The sequence below is a fragment of the Panthera tigris genome, chromosome C2 (assembly GCF_018350195.1).
Source record: "Panthera tigris isolate Pti1 chromosome C2, P.tigris_Pti1_mat1.1, whole genome shotgun sequence".
Classification (NCBI taxonomy): Eukaryota; Metazoa; Chordata; class Mammalia; order Carnivora; family Felidae; genus Panthera; species Panthera tigris.
Genome location: NC_056668.1, coordinates 94,077,021 through 94,097,190, shown reverse-complemented (window position 1 = coordinate 94,097,190; position 20,170 = coordinate 94,077,021). Strand labels below are relative to the sequence as shown.

Sequence of the window (20,170 nt, the reverse complement as noted above, 5' to 3'; positions counted from 1 at the left end):
AAATATCTCAACTTGGAAACGTGGCATTATGGTTTATAGAGAAAGGACTCATGCGTCCTTATTTTAATCAAAATATTTCACAGGTCTATTTTTCAAACATCAGGGGGTATCCTTTCCTTTGTGCCCAGAATATGAATATATTTTCTCTAAAAGCTAAAGGATTCTGTGGGTAGAAGTTTATTTTCAGCCCCCTCTACTACTCATCAAGAATGACAATATGGTTTTCAGACTGCAATATACTATTCTTCTGATTCATAAATGCCTATTAGCATTGTGAATGAAGGGAATTTTGTCATCAAACAATCCAAATCAATCACGCTTACAGATGAATCCTACCAACTCTAGAGTGAGAAATCAGACTATGATAACGTGAAGATAAAAAGTCATATAAACAAAATGACCTGCCATACACAGACGGGGCCTGTTTTGGTTCGGGTCCCCTGCAAAGCAGACACCAGGGCAGCACTAAGCATGAGAAGGTATTACCAGGGAAAACCCCTGCCTGGAAGGAAGTAGGGACGGAGCCAGGGAAGGCTGGGAGAGTTTTCAGTTTGCTCTGCATGTCTGATCAGAGTGAAAGGAAGAGGCAGACAAAGTAGGTGGAAGTGTGCTGCCTGAGCAAACTAAGCAGTGAAACTAAGGAGTGAGAGTTGCCTACAAAGGCATCCTGTGCCCTCGAGAAAAAGTTCTGTCTTATATCCCTGCCAGGCTGGGTCACTGATGCGGAGGGCTTTGCAGGGCGGTGGGTAGAGCAGTGGCAGCGGAGGCCCCTTGGTGAGTTGCACTTCCTGTAGGGAAGCCTGTGGGGCACATGCTCACAGCCAGCACAGGACTGGTGGAGGCACTCTGCAGTACCAACACTGCAGAGCTCAAGGAACAGCAGAGGTTCCCCAGATAGCCAGAGCCCTGGCCACTCTGCCTTGGACCTCAAAATCTAAACGTCAGTATTTTATTAGGAGGGAGAGCAACTGAGTGTGCAAGTGTCTGCATAAGCCGTGCACTGGAAATCAGTTCTGACTTTTTGTTAAGTTGGAGTTTCTAGTCTGTGTGAATTGGCCCCAGTTTTGCGTTAGGCGAAGGGCAGTTCAAGAAGAAACTACACACTGAATCGGTAAAATACACAAGATCCCCGAGTTGTCTCCCTTCTCTTTCTTGTTTCCTCTAAACACGAGATCTTCACACCGCTCTGAGATGAATGGATTCCTGGTTGATTTAAGATGACTTTGCTTTCTAAATATGCCAGCTCGAACCCACGCCGGGCTCGGTGTAGCAGAAGCAAAGCTACTACAGAGCCTGGCAAGGAAGCGTCGCTCAGTCCCTGCAGAGCAGACCAGCAACAGATTTCACCCAGAGGAAGGTACTTACGGGGAGCGCCTTCTGCCATTTCGATAGCGGTGATTCCCAAAGACCACAAGTCACTCTGAAAAAGATAGAAGGCATAGACACATGCATAAATGCAGTCAACAGACAAGAACTTGGTTAAGCCCGGTAATCGCTCCAGAACTGCCTGTAGAAAAGCCATTCAGTCATCTCTTTACGAACCTATTTTGCTCACTAAGCCTAAAAGCAAGAACAGCTTTTTTCACTCTTCATGGGTAGTATCTCTCACAGTATTTCCGATACATGGTGAGTTTCCAGTAAATGTATGAAAAATGAATATAATGTCTCAAAAATTAATTGATCACCAAAATTTATCTGTCGATTGAACCCTATGTAACTGGTGCTGTTTTAATGCCTTCATTGAGGTAGAATTATCATACAATTAACTGCCTATATTTGAAGTCTATCATTTGCAAAGGTTTGACATGTATGCACCTGTGAAACCGTCATCACAATCAACACTGTAGATATACCCCTCCCCCATGCCAAAGGGTTGCACGTGCTACTCTGGCGTCTCCCCTCCTGCCCTTGCTATCCCCTGACCCAGTTCTGCTTTCTGTCACTATGGATTAGCTGGCATCTTCTGAAGTTTTATATAAATTAAATCATTCCATTTCTTTCACTAACATAATGGATTGAGGTCCAGCCTTGTTGCAGTATATATGAGTAACTTCATTCCTTTTCACTGCCAACTAGTGTTCTATTGTGCGGTTACATTACAATTTGTTTATCCATCCGCTTGTGATGGACAGTGTTTCCAGTCTGAGCTATTGCACATAAAGCTGCTACAGACACTCATGTACAAGTCTTCATCCGGACATATGCCTCTGTTTCTTTTGTGTAAACACCTAGGTGTGCAATGGCTGAATCATATAGTAGGTACATGTTTGTTTAGTCGATTGTTTTAGACCTACCAAAACAGCAATTTCACATGGCTTAACCAAATCAGATGAGGACAAGGAAACTTTTGGGTTGTATCTGCATGTATCTCCAGGGCCTAGATGGGAGCCAGGCAACAGTGGCAGGTGCTTGGTATGTCTGTTGAATGAATGAATGAACAATAGCTTCCATCTTGTAAGTAGACAATATGTAAAATAGAGAGTCTGCACCGTTATATTCTTTCTTATGATGAGACTGACTTTTATGTTCTCATTGGAATTTTCGAGGCTAACATCTCCGCCTCTGCCTATGCAATCTCCGTCTGTAGCAGTATGCTTCTCCCCCACTCTGCGTCCATGGCTCAGTTGTCTCTGAGGAGCATAGGAAGGAGCAAATCAAAAGAAAGGGAAAACCAGGTTAGGAAACCCCAGAAGAGATGCTTGCTGCTTCAGTGTCCTGGTGGGTGGGTAAGAAAACACAGTGTGAAATTTGGTTCAGTGGCCTACAATCCTGATGAAGACTTTCATCCTCCTTTTCTTTTCAATATAACCTGCATTTTGTATGTTATTCCAAATTCTCTCCCGGAACCTCACTCAGATTACCGAGGTCAAAGTTCAGTGTCCGTGCTATTCCCATCAAACACATGTCAAGGCCACATGAGAGGAGTCACACCTGGAAAAGGACTATGAAATCCATGCTGGGCCATTACCCAGGACTAAACTTCTCGGTATCCGGTGAGTGACACCCAGGTGTGTTCAGTATTTGGACCGAGGCCTGCACATAAAGGCAGAAGGCTTTCTGGGGGGCGGGCCTAGCCTCTTGCCTGAAGTATAATCTGCTTTTAATTATTTATTTATTTGAGAAAGAAAGAAAAAGAGTGTGTGTTTGCATGAGTGGGGGAGGGGCAGAGGGAGAGAGAGAATCCTAAGGGGGCTCCACACCCCAGCACAGAGCCAGCACAGAGCATCATGTGGAACTCAGTCTCAGGACTGACTGTGCGATTATGACCTGAGCCAAAATCAAGAGTTGGATGCTTAAGAGACTGAGCCACCCAAGTGCCCCAAGTGTAATCTACTTTAGAGTAGGTGGCTAGGGCCCATGCTAAGCCCATACTAGGACCAGAAAGGGGTTCTTTTAATGCATGAGCCCATCAATCGGTTCACATGATACAAGTTCTCAGTTCAACTTGGGATAATAACACACCTGCACAATACCACTGTTTGCAGACTGTAGGTCACTTCTCTGCACAGAACACAACTCAAAAAGGCTACTCTTCTCCTTTCACTTTGTTATATTTCAAGATGTATTCAGAGTTGTCATTAGACACACACACACACACACACACACACACACACACACGTTTGCATAGCCCAGCAAGTGACTGAGTTTTCCCGCAGGCTCCTGGCCTTGCGGAGCTAATAAAGAAGGACCAGCCTGCCATTACAGGCTGTAACCGATAAAGTTGAAAACACGGCTCTCTTGTACCTGGGGGTTTATGGTTGATTAACACAGACAATCATTTGAGAACATGACAAAAACACTGAGTCACTCGCTGTGCAGGAGGCATTCAACAGGAAACACAGCAAGAATAGGCTGGAAATGGTGGTTTGTGCTATTCTGATAGGATTTTAATATCTCCAGGTCTTGCTGGTTCTACCATTTCCCTTACATCCCCAGAAATCAAGTGTTTCTGTAGCGTGAAATGAAGTACAAATATAAAGGTGGTGGCCAGGTACTATGTCTCTAAGTGCCACGGCAGGGTCACATTTAAATGGCCCTCCAGTCTTGGAAGCTTGAGCTTGGAAGTTTGAAAGACAACTGAAAGCCAATGCATCTGAAAGGAAATGATGGGGTTGGGGTGAGAAGGGCTCCAGGCCAGTTCTCAGATGGGAAAGAAACAGCTCAGAAAACCCAGGCACATGTCCGCCTCTGGGTCCTTGCTCTAGCTACTCTGTCTGCCTGCAGCCACTACCCTAATTAAGTGCCTACCACCACCCTCCTCTCCATTATGTCTTTGTTCAAATGCCATGTTCTCAGTGAGGGCCACTGAATCTCCCCCGGGGCACTGCCAGACCCCATCCCCTTTCCCACTTTTGTCCCCCAGGGAACGAATCACCTTCTAACGTCTACTAATTTACTCATCACTAGTTTATATTGCTTTGTGTTCATTGTTTGCACCCCCTGCCTCCAACACACCCAGACTGGATAAAACATAAGGTCCACAAGGCATCAAGGATCTTTGTTCTGTTAACTGGCATATTCCAAGTACCTAAAGCAGCACCTAATAAATAATTGTTGAATGAATGAGCAAACCAAAGGTGCAAACAAATGAAAGATACGTCCTAAGATTGTCAGACTCCTTGTAGATCATCTCCGACCCAGACAAGGGAAAATGACTTACCCAAGACCCCAGAGCAACTCAGCACCAGGTTTGGGGCAGAGCTGGGTCTTCTGCCCCCTGGGCCACTTTTATTTTTTAACTGTCATCACTACATAAAAACCTGAGTATTCATCTTCTAAATAAAATTTATCAGGGGCCCATAAAATAATTGCTCTAAATTCCCACTTTGTCTACAGGGAACTGAAGGTGCTGGTGACTGAATGCAGGTGCTGAGATTCAGTGAGTCACCCCAAAAACCAAGGCTAGGAAACTGGCCTCAACTTCCCAGAGGCAGAGGGAATAGTCTTTTAAGTCTCAGACAGGCCTGGATTCAAATCCAGGTTCCTATCATAACTACATGCAGAGCACTGCTCAGACCTTAGCTTTCTCACTGTACAACACAGGTCACCGTGACCTGCATGCATGCAGGCATCCTGTCTTGCAAAGCGTCTGGCACATAGTAAGCTCAAGAATACGAATTTCCTTCTCTCCTGTTAGGTGAGACTGCCTGTGCTTGCCCAATGCACTCTTGTATTATTTCTCCCTCTTGGGTTGTTGGCTAACCCAACAGGCATTTTCTTTTTTTTTTTTTTTAATTTTTTTTTTAACGTTTTATTTATTTTTGAGACACAGAGAGACAGAGCATGAACGGGGGAGGGGCAGAGACAGAGGGAGACACAGAATCGGAAGCAGGCTCCAGGCTCTGAGCTGTCAGCACAGAGCCCGACGCGGGGCTCGAACTCACGGACCGTGAGATCGTGACCTGAGCTGAAGTCGGACGCCCAACCGACTGAGCCACCCAGGCGCCCCCCAACAGGCATTTTCAGACCCCATTTCCCTTGCTGCCTCCAGTTCGGAGTATAGGAAAGCTAAACCTGCTTATCCAGACTTCCCTGCAGCCAAGGATGGCAGGTAAGGATGTGACGTAGTTCTGGCCAATAAGACACAGGCACACAACTTCTGGGAGCTTCTGAAACGTTTTGTTCTTCCTGATACAAGTGACAAATACAGATGATGTCCTGACAACTCTTTTCCACTTCTTAGCGCCTTGAATAAAAACATGGTATCTAGAGTTACAGCATCCATCTTGCAACCATGAGGCAATAAGCCAGCAAATGAATTATGACAGGGCAGAATGGTAGGAGCCTGGGGTTTGAATGAATCAATGAGTCACTACACTAACCCTGGACCGCCTTCCTCTAGACTACTGATGATGTAAGAAACAGAAGTACAGCCAAAAGCGTCTTTAGTGATAATATGTATACAGCGATAAATTGATGAAACATATTCTGAGAGCAGGAAAACGGAGAGGTCCCAGTTGTTAGGTGAGCCTGGATTTACCCCCACAGGAAGCAGGAAAAGTCAGCAAAGTGAGAGGTTTCTTTTATTCAGTACATAGCACCTCAGATCCCCTCTTAAGTAGCTTTCCCCCAAGTCCCAAAACAACCCCTTCAAACCAGAGGTCACACCATCCCAAGTCCTGTGCAACCTCTGTCACATGACCAGGCCAGAAACTGCCTCTTCTTTAAGGCCTCATTTGATATCATCATAAAGGTCTTTTTTTTTTTTCTTTTTTCTTTTTTTTTCTCTTCTTTTTTTTCTTTTTTCTTTTCTTTTTGCTGGGGTTCTCTTCTTTTCCAAAAGGAACATTTACATTCCTGACCATCCGTACCCAGAGCTGCTTGTAAGCTACGCTTAACTGCCCATGCTAGACAGCAATAAACGTCCTTGACGGGACTTGTTTTAAGCCTTTGGATACATTAGCAAGTCCCAAAGACACTTCAGAACTTAAATACGGGAGAAAATGTTCCAATTACCACTGGCAAGACAGATCACAGGAGACGAGAAAGGGAAGAGGGAGGAACAAGATGGGGAGAGAGTCAGGGAGAGATAAGTTTCCTTCGTGGCCATGGTGTGACTCATTTTGGCAGGAGCTGGGTAATTCATTATTCTAGAGGCGCTGCTCAGCCTGGCCTGTGGCATGATTAATAGCCCAGTCCTGTGTGCTTTACAGACAGAACAGAGACGAATTCTAGAGTCTCTGAGAAGGCAAGCACGCAACTTCTGGCTGCTGGGGGGCCCGCTGGCATGTAGGCAACTTGGACACAGCATAAGAGCATCTCTTTTGGGGCTGGGTTGCCCAACACATGAAGAAAAGAGCACTTGCTGATGGCTGACCCCTTCGCGGCACAGTAAAGAGCTCCGTGTGCTTGAAGAGGCAGAAAGAGCTCATGCAGTACAGACAGACAGACCTAGATTTGACTCAGCTCTGACACAACTAGCTTGGTGACCTGGGGCAAGCCACATAATTCCTCTGAGCCCAGTTCCTCACCTATAACGTGAAGAGAACACCTACCTTGCAGGGTTAATACCAGAACTCAATAAGGTGGTATAGGTACAGTGCTCAGCACGTTGACGTGCAAATACTGGGTATTTAACAAACTCTGGTATGGTTGTCATTGACCGGCAGTTCAAGCAGCACACCTGCATCAGGTAAGGTGGCAATGAGCTCTGGTACTTAAGGTACTCAAAGGAGTCACTGGGATGATGTAAGCTTACGGGAAGAAACGGGAAAGGGCGTGTTCTTCCTCCTTCAGCCCTGTGGTCTCTCTTCATGGGCAGAGCCTACTAAGAAGCCAGATGGAGTGCTAGCCCCATTATCCCAAAGCTCAGGGTAGCAAGGTAGTCTAGACTTGACAAGCAATAGCTCAATGACGGGCACGGCCAGTAGAGTGGACTCTACCAAGATTCACAGAGAAAAAAACAGTCTTCTGTTTTGTGAGTTATTGTTATTGTCTTTGTGGAAATGTTCAAGCTGGAAAAAGGAAATTGTATTTATTGTGTGCGGTCTCTAAGGGAAGCACCTTAATCCAGAGGCAGAAGTTATGGATAAGCAGATTCTGACTCAAAATAGGCAGACAATTAAAGATGTGTCATACAAATATGAGGTTTGAATCTTAGGATACTGCTGGTTTTTTTAGGTTTAAAAAAAAAAAGGCCCCAAATGGCAGTCCCTTCATATGACACACAAACACAAATATTAACTATCATATGTTGAGTAGCTACCAAGTGTTAGGCATGGAATTAACCCCTTTGTATATGGTAGCTCAGTTTATTCTAATACAACTTTGTCATATACAATTTACTATTTCCATTTCATCGAGGTTCGGGAAGGTTTCAATAACCTCTCTGAGGTAATGGAGCAAATAGGAGGCAAAGTGTACATTTTAAACCACTCCTGTCTAACTTTGAAAGCTTGACTCTGAATTCACTATGTCATACGCTTAGATTCTACATTAAATATAAACAGCCAAGGTGGTGGGTCACTCAGGGTCACCGAGGGTGCTGAAGCATGGGTTGTGACTAATAATTCCATTTCACACATAAAACAAACTGAAAGCGGAAATCTCCAGTCCCTTGTTCATCTACATGTGTTATCTGTTGGAAGGGAAAATGTTAGAACAGCTTTATCACCTTCGGCTGGGGACCGGCCTGCAGGCCAGGGGAGGTGCTACTGTGCCTCACTGAGGAATGTCATACAGGTGGATGTGAACACAGAGCCACAAGGGATCTGGTTCAATAGCGATTTCAGCCTCTTACTGGTGATAATAACATGGTGTCTGTATCATCCTTTCCTCCTTCCAAATAAGGGTGGTGCCTTTGAATCTCAGTAGACAGAGGCCAGGCCTTGTTTGAGAATACAAATCTCATGCTGCAGTCTGAATATCTCTCTCTCACATCACACTCTGCGTGGATCTTGGTGACTCCCAACGAGTCAGATTTCTCCTTCCATCCTGCCTGAATAAAGCCAAGTATCTGTGACACAGGAGAATGAGTATTTGCCCTACAGCCAGAGCACAACACTCACCTAAACCCTGGAGGAGACATCTATGCCTGCAAATGATCCACAGCACCTGTGTGCAAAGTCTCATAAGCAGAGTTGAGGTGAATGACACAGAACATTAGTGCAGGTAGGGCCAGAGGATGGGGGGGTGGGGGTTGAGGGGCTATGACATGTCACTGGACTTCTCTTACTTACTAATTTAATATGAATGCAAGGCCAACTTATGGGGTGGAGTGAGCAGGACAGCAAAATATATAAAATAAAAATTTTAAGCTCTCCACCCCCATATCATCCATCCATGGGGCAGGGGTGAGTAAGACTGTATCATGTGCACATGCTGTAAGCTGCTCTTTGTGTCTGACACTCTGTCTTGGGATCTGTCCACTTCAGCACGCATGCTACCCCATTGCTTAAATGACTGCATGGTTTTCCACTGGACAGATGCTCTTGTCTTTATCCCACCAGTTCCCTATTGCTGAGAATTTGGCTGCAGAAAGCTTTCATTAACGAGTAATTCTGTTAAAGCAATAGATACATAGGACTATGAAATACTTGACAACCCCCATCCAACTGAAATGAAATTCAAATTTTAAAAATAAGAATTTAAACAGCTTAGGAAGTTTGAACCGTTTTATTAATTTTAAATCTTTTGAATGCTTATTATTAAATGAGAAAGCTTCCATTATTGCCCTACATACTTATCAGAGAAATGAAACCTTTCCTTTTGCTTGAAGTGTTTTGACAGAATTTCTGAAAACAAGAAAGAAAGGGCCTCTAGGGGAAAGTGAACACACCAGGCATATGAGATTCTGGTACTCCTCCTTCGAATAGGGGTTATTTTTAATCAGTTACTTACTGTGCCTGGTAGATATCAGACAAAACTAGATTGCAAAGAAAACCATGAGCTCTTCAGACTACTTTTCTACAGAGGCCTTTATTTTCTTGAGTTGCTGTAGTTTTAGAAAAATTTACAGCAGTCTTTAAACATATCTTAGATAGTAGATGGTAATCTATAAATAATAAAACAATAAAACAAAACTATTCTCTTACATTTTGTTTTCATTTCATTTCATTTTTTTTAAAGCTCATTTATTTATTTATTTTTATGTTGAGAGAGAGAGAGAGAGAGAGAGAGAGAGCGAGCACGAGCAGGGGAGGGGCAGAGAGAGAAGGAGAGAGAGGATCCCAAGCAGGCTGTGCTGCCAGCACAGAGCCTGATGTGGGGCTCGAACTCACTAACTGTGAGATCATGACCTGAGCTGAAACCAAGAGTCGGATGCTTAACCGACAGAGCCACTCAGGTGCCCCAGTTTTGTCTTTATTTTAAATTTTTTTTTTTAACGTTTGTTTATTTTTGAGACAGAGAGAGACAGAGCATGAACGGGGGAGGGTCAGAGAGAGGGAGACACAGAATCTGAAACAGGCTCCAGGCTCTGAGCTGTCAGCACAGAGCCCGACGCGGGGCTTGAACTCACGGACCGCGAGATCATGACCTGAGCCGAAGTCGGCCGCTTAACCGACTGAGCCACCCAGGCGCCCCTGTCTTTATTTTAAAGGAAGGCCCCTGTGACATCTAATAAAGCCTAGTGGCTTTCAAGTCATCTTTTGTTCCAAACATACCCCTAGGTGGAAAGTATCGATAGCACATTAGAGCCCAAAGTGTCGACATAAGTTTCTGAGGTTGGAATATACAGCTGGGTCAAACGGACTACCAGATGCACAGTACTGAACGCCTGAACCTTGATGGGGTTGCAAACTAACTTTATGTGTCGAAAACTGCATGTACAGACCCAGCTTAGTTAATTCTTTACAGGTGGTGGGTATGTAATAAATATGTGCTGAGTGAATGAAGAAATGGTTTTGAAAGGCAACATATTGTCACGTTGTCTCCTGGTGACAGACTACATACCTAAGAATGGTGAAGAGAAAAAAAGGATACAATCTGGTGCCAAGAAAGAAGGAGAAAGATTATATTTACAGAATCACTGCTTCTCTAGTCCACTGTAAAAGTGTGAAATGGTTGAAATAAATCTTCAAAGAACGCTCAAGCCTTCCTTTTTGCCCAGTCTTCCTAACTTAACCCTTTAGTCATGATCCTTCTTGTACCTCTGACAATGACCGGGGAGGCTCATGTTCTTGCCGTGGCTTCTTCCTCCTTTTGTACCACCTGCATTATAACAGTCCTGATGAATTAATTCTCACTAAGGTCTAAATGACTAATATAGCGAACCTGTTCCTCATCAGGATTCCTTATTTTTTAATAAAAGACACAGAAATTAGTCTTAACTTTATTAATGTTTCAGGATACATTAATACTTTAATAGTCACATGGACTTTCCAGTATCTCTGAAATCACCTTCTGCAGCATGATCCCCCTGTGGTTACTCATACACCAGGCTGTGTCCACACCTAGAATTATGCATTGGGCTCAAAAGTCTTTTGCTGATTCCAAACTATATTCCTTAGCCTTACTCTGAGGAAAGAGGACCAGAATATCAGTTTAATTCTAAGCTTTGGCTTTGCCAGAAGGAAGTCCTCTTCTACATTATTGAAAACAGTGAAGTCACAGGGATCTATTTTATGTCACAGAAAATAAATGCCACATACAGAACAACTACCCAAAATACTTAAAAGGCTAAGCCAAGGGTAAAAGTTTGAAACACCCTGATTCTCTATGGTATGTTATAAAGTAGTTTAAACTATCTGTGGCCCAGAAGTAGTCTAGTTAGCACTTGTTAAGTATAACTACTGTTTGAAGAATTGCTTATAGAAAATTATGATACACATATCTGGCCTGGGACATATATTTTGTAGTGGCTCCTCTGAAGGGATTTGCAAATTAAATTATTTAAATGTGCTTATCATTAGCAGTTTAAATAAATGACATTTATTTTGGCAAGAGATTAATTTTTAACTTGGCAGCTGTTTTCAGACAGATTGTTGTCAGGTTATTACAGTGCCTAACTTTGAAAGAAGGAAGAAATGTACAGGAGATTATTTTGGTTTTAGACTTTCAGCTTGCATTTCTCCAAAGAGGCAAATAATTTCGTCCATGCCCTACGATACTGGGTCCCAAAGACATTGCAATGTTGGCATCTTTGTGACCTGATTTCAATAATAACCCCACATGTGGAGAACTAAAAATGTTCTTTAAAAGAGGAATTCTTCAAATATACTCTTCAGAAGCTGTTTTGTTGGTAAATTGGAGATTTATATAAGAGCACATCATAGAGGAGCAGGGTAATATATTGGTAATATACTCAAAAGAGATTTGCAAGATGGGGGCTCAAGCCCCAACTCTGAGAAGCCCACTAACTTGGGGGTATACTTTCCAAGACCTCCGGCCTCAGTTTCCCATCTTCAAGAGAAGGGTATTTGGAGCTGACTACTAAAGTCCTTGCGTGAAAAGTCCGTGCACCTGTGAAACCAGCCTCAGTAGTGTCAGGTTTTGCCCAAGGTTTTCCTGTGGTCTACACAAAGGCCACAGGGTATCTCTTCATCTATTTCCCCGTCTGAAAACTCACAGTTCCTACATTCCATTTGCCTCCAATTTTAATATTTCAACTTTCAGTCACAATTCATGACAATAATGTCACCTGACATTGCAGCTGTCAATGGGATAGTAACCCCAAATTATGTTTTATTACTGGCTAGCATAATGGAAAAGAGGGAGGCTTCTTGAAGAAGGGCACAACTACCACCATCTAGTTAAACACTGCTTTGAATTCATGAGCAAATTGCCAGTTTATGATACAAGGTAACAAGCCACCAATCGAATTTCAATGGAACACTACAACAGGCTACAGAAATACCATAAGGTAGCTACCAACACCCCACTTCATTCTCTCTCATTGAAAAGAAACCTCAAAAATTAAACTTTGAGCAATGGAGAAACGAGGAAGTCTATTTTTAATCAGAAAAGACCCAAGACAACACATTGGCCTCTTTTAGCATAAAAAGCTCTCAGCATATATATCCTTGGCCAAAAGTTTAAACATTAATCAAAATAGAAATCTATTGTTTTTTCAAAGTTTTAATTTAAGCTCCAGTTGGTTAACATGCAGAATATTATTAGTTTCAGGTGTACAATCTATTGATTCAACGCTTCCAGAAGAAATCTATTTTCTAATAAGAAACCAGACTAAGTTCAAGAGAATATAGAAAATGGTTTCAACATTTTTTACAAATAAGCAACCAGATATAATGGGTCAATTCATGAAAAAGATTCTCACTTGAATGTCTTACCATTTTAAATTCAAATAATGCTTTTCAGTTCTCCCTTTGGATTACATAAATCGTAAACCCAGGATTATATAAATTCTAAACCCAAAGGCACATGAGAATTCTCCCACTGCAAGATTCAGGGCAGGATGTGAGACATAGTTTTGAAACAATGAAGAAGTCATACCTTGAAATCATATGTGGCATCTGGGTTTTCATCACAGGCAATAACTTCTGGTGCCATCCAATAAGGGGTCCCAATGAAGGTATTTCTCCTGCCCACTGTTCGATCAAGCTGGGCACTGACTCCAAAGTCCACTATTTAAGAGAAGACAGATGCATGAAGTCAATGTCCTTATATGGTGATAAAATGAATGTGCATTTTTTTTTTTTTTACTGTGGCAAAATAAACCCAACATAGAATTCACAATTTTAATCATTTTTAAGCGTACAGTTCTGTGTCATTAAATACATTCACATTGTTGTGCAACCATCCCCACCATCTGCTTCCAGAACTTTTCTGTCTTCCCAAACTGAAACTCTGTACTCATTAAACAATAACTCCTCATTCTCTCCTCCCTGCTCCCCACCCCTGCCCCTGGCAAGCACCATTCTACTTTCTGCCTCTGTAAATCTGGACTACTGTTGGTACCTCATATAAGTGGAGTCATACAGTATTTGTCTTTTTGTGACTGGCTTATGTCAATAAGCATAATGTCATCAAGGTTAATCCGCATGTGTCAGAATTTCCTAACTTTTTAAGGCTCAATAATATCCCATCGTATGCAGGTGCCACACTGTGTTTATCCATTCATCTGCTGATGGGCAACTTGGGTTGCTTCTTCCTTTTAGCAATTGTGAATGTTTATTTTTAAACTCTGTGTATAAATGGATAAAGTATACCAATGAGGAAAGCACAAAATGCTGTATTTGGTTAAACCAAGGGTCTGTAGGGACCAAAAACAGGTGTTGAATAAAAAGCAAGCTTGTTTGCCATAAAAGAGAATACTTAGAGGATACAAAGGAAGTGGTTATGAGCCAAGTTTCTAGAGTCAGACTGCCTAAGTTTGCATCCCATTTCTGCCACTTACTAGTGATGTCACCTAGTGCTAGCAGATCAACCTCTTTAGGCTTCAGTTTCCAAATTTATAAAATGAGGGTGATGGTATTTACATAGAGTTGCTATGATGGCAAAGTGAGAGAAACTATGGAAGAGTGTTGTGTACAGGGCCTGACATAATATTCTCTCAACAAGTGACTGTTGATTAATGATGAGTGAATATTCTGAGGATACATTATCTAGCCAGTAAACACAAACATATGTACATGCACGCATGTGTGTACACACACACACACACACACACACACACACACACACACACACACCCTGCCTACAAAATGTATGCTTTTGTTTTAAGCGGGAATTACTCACAAGATGAAAGTTTGGCCCCAAATGCTAACTAAGAAAAAATGGAAATTATGTATTTTAACAAAGAGGCAAGAACAAATGTTTAGGATATAAACACAGGAGATATTTCAATCTCTTTGAAAATAAACAATCATATGGGCAATACCTCCTTTCTAGATGACAAATTGCATATCCTAGAGATAGCTGTCAATCCATGCCCTTACTCATAGACGCCAAGCAGGCAAATGCATGTGGAGATTCTCTACCTTCTCTTCCCACCAGATTGTTGGAAAGAAGCACCAAGGAGAAGGGTTGCCTCACAGATAACTCTGGCAAGTGGAAGTAGGATATCCAGCATGCATACAAAGGAGAATACTGAACACCCATTTTGTGCACGTGCCCTAGGTAATAATGAAGTCGATGAAAATATAATGTAAAACATATGGGAATATAGCAGGAATTCATTATTCTAAATGTGTCTAACAGGATATTTTTCAGTAAACAAATGGGTCATCACTTTCTGTTATAGCAGCAACAAAGTCAACAAAATGGTAAGATACAGGAAACCATTTCAAGGTCAGTCACTTCTAATCTAAAGGGTTTTGCTTAAAAAAAACCTCATTTTGGGGGGCACCTGGGTGGCTCAGTCAGTTAAGTGTCTGACTTAGGCTTAGGTCAAGATCTCACAGTTTGTGGGTTCGAGCTCCGCCTCAGGCTCTGTGCTGACATGTCAGACCCTGGAGCCTGCTTTGGATTCTGTGTCTCCCTCTCTCTCTGCCCCTCCCCCACTCACTGTCTCATTCTCTCTCTCAAAAATGAATAAACATTAAAAAAATTTTTTAAGAATCTGAATTTTTTTCTACGTATTGATTAAGCAAATGGTTCTGTCTGCTATATTGTATACCAATTCACTCAAGCACTTTTAGAAAATGTTTGAAACAGACAAAAAAACATTTTCCTCTTCGTTCTGTAGTACACTGACCTCCAAATTCACAGTGAGTGACAAATTTATATTCATTAAAAACAAAACAGAATGGAAAAACAATCAGCTGTTGAAATAATCGTATCAGTTCCCTCAATTCCTAGGCTCACTGGATCCTGTTCTTACCTAGTTTAACTTCTGCGTTCTCAGTCAGCAAGACATTCTGCCCTTTAATATCTCGATGAATCACTTTATGCTGGTGCAGATGACTCAGCCCCTGGAGTAACAGAGAGTTGAAAAGGGTTAACAGGACAGAAGCCAAGATGCAAATAAACTAGCTGGGTTGTCAGTGATCCAAAAAAGATGTGAACTCACCCAGAGAGACTTTTGTTATCAGACTCACATCTTTCATATGTGTACAGTGCTGTTCTAAACTAGGCAACTGATCAATATAAACTAAAATACAGAAGCAGTCTTTGCAACGCCCGGTGCTGTATTAATGAACTGCTTGCATATCAGCATTGATCTCAGGTAGCATGGACCCAAGTGGACAATGATGTGGCTCTGGCATGCACGAGTTTCGGCTGATGGTACTGAGAAAAGTGAGGGCTGACTGCATGTGCTGGTTTGTAACAGAGTCTAGAGTCTCTTACAGAAAACTAACCTGATTTAACTAAGTACTCCAGTTTGTTTTTTAAATCAATATCTGAATTCAAAAGTTAAAAGTTACATTATAGTGTATAATTTTAACTAAGCACAATGAAATATTTCTCAGTCCAGACAAGAAACTTCCCATTGCCTTTAGCCACAGTGCCTCACATTAAAAAAAGAAAACAGCAATTTCCCTTTCCTTTGTTTGGCATTCATAGCTGTCATCTTTAGTGCTTTATGATATTTATGACTTTGTGTTCATTATATGAAATAATTATGTGGTGGCATCCAAACCTGATTGTGTTCCCCTTCTCCATGAGTTACTCTCACTTTGGCTTCTCTGTGGTCTGAGTTCTAAAAATCTACAGACTTGCTCTAAGTCAGACAAAGCATAACCTAAAATAATCTCAAATTGGTGTCTTAAAGCAAATTATGTCATGCTAACACTTGCTCATCCAAGGTATTTATACTCAGGTATTGCCATTTTATTATTTATACTTTTATGTCTTTTAAATTTTCCTGCATAATGACAAAACCCTGGTATGAAAAATGAAGTTGACATAAAAAAATTCTAAATATCTGAATTCCCTTGTTGAAAAGACTCATCAGAAGAATATGGATGTTCAAAAAGATCAATGTGTATGTTCAGGAATATCAGTAAACATAAACCATGAGAGTTTGAAGCACTGGCTTGGGTGCTAAAAAATTACCTTTCTTATCTAGTCAGGTTAGCTCAAGGTGGACATCAAGCAGATTAAAATGTTTTACAGCATCTTAACATCCCATGAATTCTTAAAAGAGGGACTGAAGATCCCTTGGCCTCCTTCACTACCAGAGCTTTTGGAAGCAGGTACCAGAGCACACAAGTGAGCCAAATGCCATATTTTATGACATCGTATGATGCATGGAGGGTTATCTCTGAAACTTCTTGTGATTGAGTGTCTCTTCCAATGAGTCACCTTATCTCAAATGCCAGTACCTTTTGGGAGAACGTATTGGAAGAAGGAAGAAAACAGTTTTCACACATTCTACCCAAGCATTGAGGGAGAATCATCAGGTGATGATCCTGCTGTTTTCAGAACCCTGGAGAGCACATGGTGGATCCCCAGGGTTCCCCAGCAGCACAGAAAGGTATATTGCAGAACCAGCCCTGAAGACCCAACAGATTCTTGGCACCACTGGGTGGTCTCGAAGACTAAATAACCTTTCGTGCTTTCTCTAAATGAGTAAAATTGTAAGTCAGAAATTCAAATGAAGTTGACAAAAAGGCACCTCGATCTTTGAAAATAAATGTCAGATTTGAAGGACAGCAGCAGCCATACCTCCTTGTATCCCACTCAAATTTTGTTTTGTGTTCTTTTGCCCACCCCAAGCCATGGAGAGCTTATCCTATGTTTGCTCTTAAGAGCTTTATTTTTTGTGTTTTTCACCTTTATGTCTCTAATCCAGGTGGAATTAATTTTTAAGCAGGATATAAAGTAGGTATCAAGTTACATGTTTCCACACGACTATTCAATTAACCAAGCACTATTTACTGATAAGGGCACCCTTCCCTCATGCACTGCAGCACTTTCTTTGTCATAAATCAGGGGTCCATATGAAGTGCATCTGTTTCTGAATATTTATCCTGTTCCTTTGGCCATCTGTGTATTTGTGTGACGATACCTCATTCTGTCTTATCTACTCAGTAGCTTCATAATAAGTCTTGATAACTGGCACCATAACTCGTTCAGCTTTGTTCTTCTTCTTCAAGATTGCCTTGGCTATTCTTGGCACTTTGCATTTCCATTTAATGTTTTAAAATTCAGCTTGTCAAGGGGTGCCTGGGTGGCTCAGTCAGTTGACCGTCTGACTCTTAATTTCGGCCCAGGTCATGATCTCATGATTTGTGGTTTCGAGCTCCACGTTGGCCTCTGCACTGACAGCTCAGACCTTATTTGGGATTCTCTCTCTCTCTCTCTGCACCTTCCCTGCTTGCACTCTCTCTCTCTCTCTCTCTCTCTCTCAAAATAAATAAGTAATTGTTTAAAAAATAAAGCTTGTAAATATCCACAGATACACCTAGAGAAATTTTGATAGGGAGTTCAATGAAACCACGGATCAAACCGGTAAGAAATAACATCTTTACAATATTCAATATTCTTGTCTGTGAAATGGTATATACCTCCATTTATTAAAGTCTTCTTTAATTTCTCTCACTAATATTTTGTAGTTTACAGTGTATAAGTCATTCACATCTTTCTATAAATTTATTTCTAAGTATATGCTATTACAAATGTTATTTTTATGGGTCCATTTTCTTTCTTCCTTTCTTCCTTTCTTCCTTTCTTCCTTTCTTCCTTCCTTTCTTTCTCCTAATGTGGTTTCAATTTCTTAATGCCTTCTATCCACCCACCCATCCATCCATTCACAGCACATAATCTGTCTCTCAAAAGTGTATCTTGGGCACATCATGAAAATAGTTTTAACTTTTATTCCCTTAGATTAAGAAGGCAGAGCTTATAAATAAATTATGATTGTGAAGCAGATCTAGTAATAATGCTCAGTAAACATACAATAGACTCCATATTACTAGCAAGAGATAAATAAACTAGTCTGACTGAACCCTGACCAATTACCTTCTTCCTGAATTGAGCTCAGTACATATGATACTATTGTCCAGATTGCCTGACTGAGATTAGTGGGCAAAACTGGACAAATATACATAGTCTTATCCAGATATTTTGATTGATTTAAGTGACAACATCTCAAAGAATTTTTTTTTTTCATTTAAAATCAGTTAGACGAGGTTATAAATGCTGGAATGGTTAATGTCATGCAATTCGTAAACTATTTTCATAAATGGAAAATTCAAGTAATCGAAAAAGCTCTAAAAAATTCATTTCCTAAGTGAAACCTTATCTCTATGATCTAAAATCATATTTCTAATTGAAAACACCATTGCAAATGGTTAAGGAAAGTCAACCAATGTTAACCCCCCAAATGAGAGTTCACATGGCCTGATCAGAATGACTCTCCCTTCTATTGGAGCAGACCACAAAACCACCACCACTGCCATCATTGTTAGAATAAAGCTTTAGAAAGGTCTACAATACTTTTGTGAATGTCAGTGGAAGGTTGGTACAAAGTTCAACACCTCCCAAGATACTCCATGTTGTCACTTACTCGTAAGATCTCCCTGCAGATGTACGCGATCCACTCTTCCTTCAACGTGTTACCTTTTGTGTTCTTGATCAGGTCAGTGACAGAGCCAGCACCACAAAACTCCATCACCAACTGGCAAAGGAAGCAAACATACCATAATTATAATTATACTTCACAGCTTCCACTGGGTTAAGACAGCATAAGTCATTCCAGTTGGCTGCTTTAGAATGCCATTCCTGTAAGGAACAAGTGATCGTAAGACAATATATAAAACATAAACCTATATCTTAATTTCTTTCCAAAATGATGGAAAAGAAAGATTATTTTTAATTTTCCAATCTGAAAATTATAGTTGGAAATTGAGGAAAATCTCCATATTCTAAGTATTTTTAAAAACAAGGGCAGATGTATTTGAGAATATCTCTGCAGTTTTATCCAGCAATTGATCTCATCTCTCCTACAAAAGCGGATCATTCTCCTGTCTGAAAGAGCTATGGTTTTCTAGGCAGTCCAACATTAGGACAATAAAGTGTAGGCTGTTTATGCTATTGGTTTGTAAGTGGCACTGTAAGCTGTCAGAGTGCAGACTATCTGTTTTTAATTAACTTCAGCAAATGTTCCCGGGAGGTTAGACACATCAAATAAATTCGATAAAAAATAAGCCTTAATTTAGCACCTTTCATCCAAAAAGCTTCAAGTTCTCTATAAATATAAATTCATTACAGCACTCAGCAACTTTATCGAATAGGCAGAAAATAATCCTCTCCCTTATTTAATAGAGAAATAAAGACTAGAAGAGGGAAAACAATCCATCTGATTTTACACTCATTTTCTAGGTTGAGGAAACATATCCATTTCCATATTTTCTCCCTTTTCTTAAAACTAAAAGAGGTCTTCTACAAATGTCATCTTATTAAGTACTTATATATTTTTTGTAATTATATGAAAAGAATTCAGAATAACTAGCAATCAATCTCTGACTAGACACTAGAAACAGAACTAAAATGGATCCATAAGAAATCACATTGACGGTTTTGGCTTTGTCCAAATGTCCATTCCCAACATCAACACCATGGTTGCCTAATAGAAACTCAGTAAAACTCTGAAATGAGTTTCATGAATGAGTTTCCAGTGCGTCTTCTGACTTGTCTTATGATTCCACAAATGGCAGGAAATGCTACCATCTTCTCCAGACTGCCAAGGGAAGTAAAGAGACCTATTAGAAGTTTCTGTAAGGAAATTTGAGAAGTGCCACAGTAGCTCACACTGCAACCTAAAAAGAGTTGCAGAGTTGTCATATATGATAGCCAGGAAGCTATAGGAGACCACAAGATCATGTTA

The 20,170-nt window shown here is 41.1% G+C and overlaps 1 protein-coding gene across 8 annotated transcripts in view; it reads right to left on the bottom strand.

The window, feature by feature from the left end:
- TNIK (TRAF2 and NCK interacting kinase) overlaps window positions 1-20,170 on the bottom strand; it is a 440,791-nt gene that overhangs the window by 109,689 nt on the left and 310,932 nt on the right. For all 8 annotated transcript variants that reach the window (XM_042998976.1, XM_042998973.1, XM_042998974.1 and 5 more), the window contains 4 exons: window positions 18,851-18,961; window positions 15,221-15,311; window positions 12,892-13,022; window positions 1,366-1,420 (listed from right to left, as the gene is read on the bottom strand). In XM_042998976.1, coding sequence (XP_042854910.1) covers window positions 1,366-1,420; window positions 12,892-13,022; window positions 15,221-15,311; window positions 18,851-18,961 — 388 coding nt within the window. The remainder of the gene's footprint in view (window positions 1-1,365; window positions 1,421-12,891; window positions 13,023-15,220; window positions 15,312-18,850; window positions 18,962-20,170) is intronic.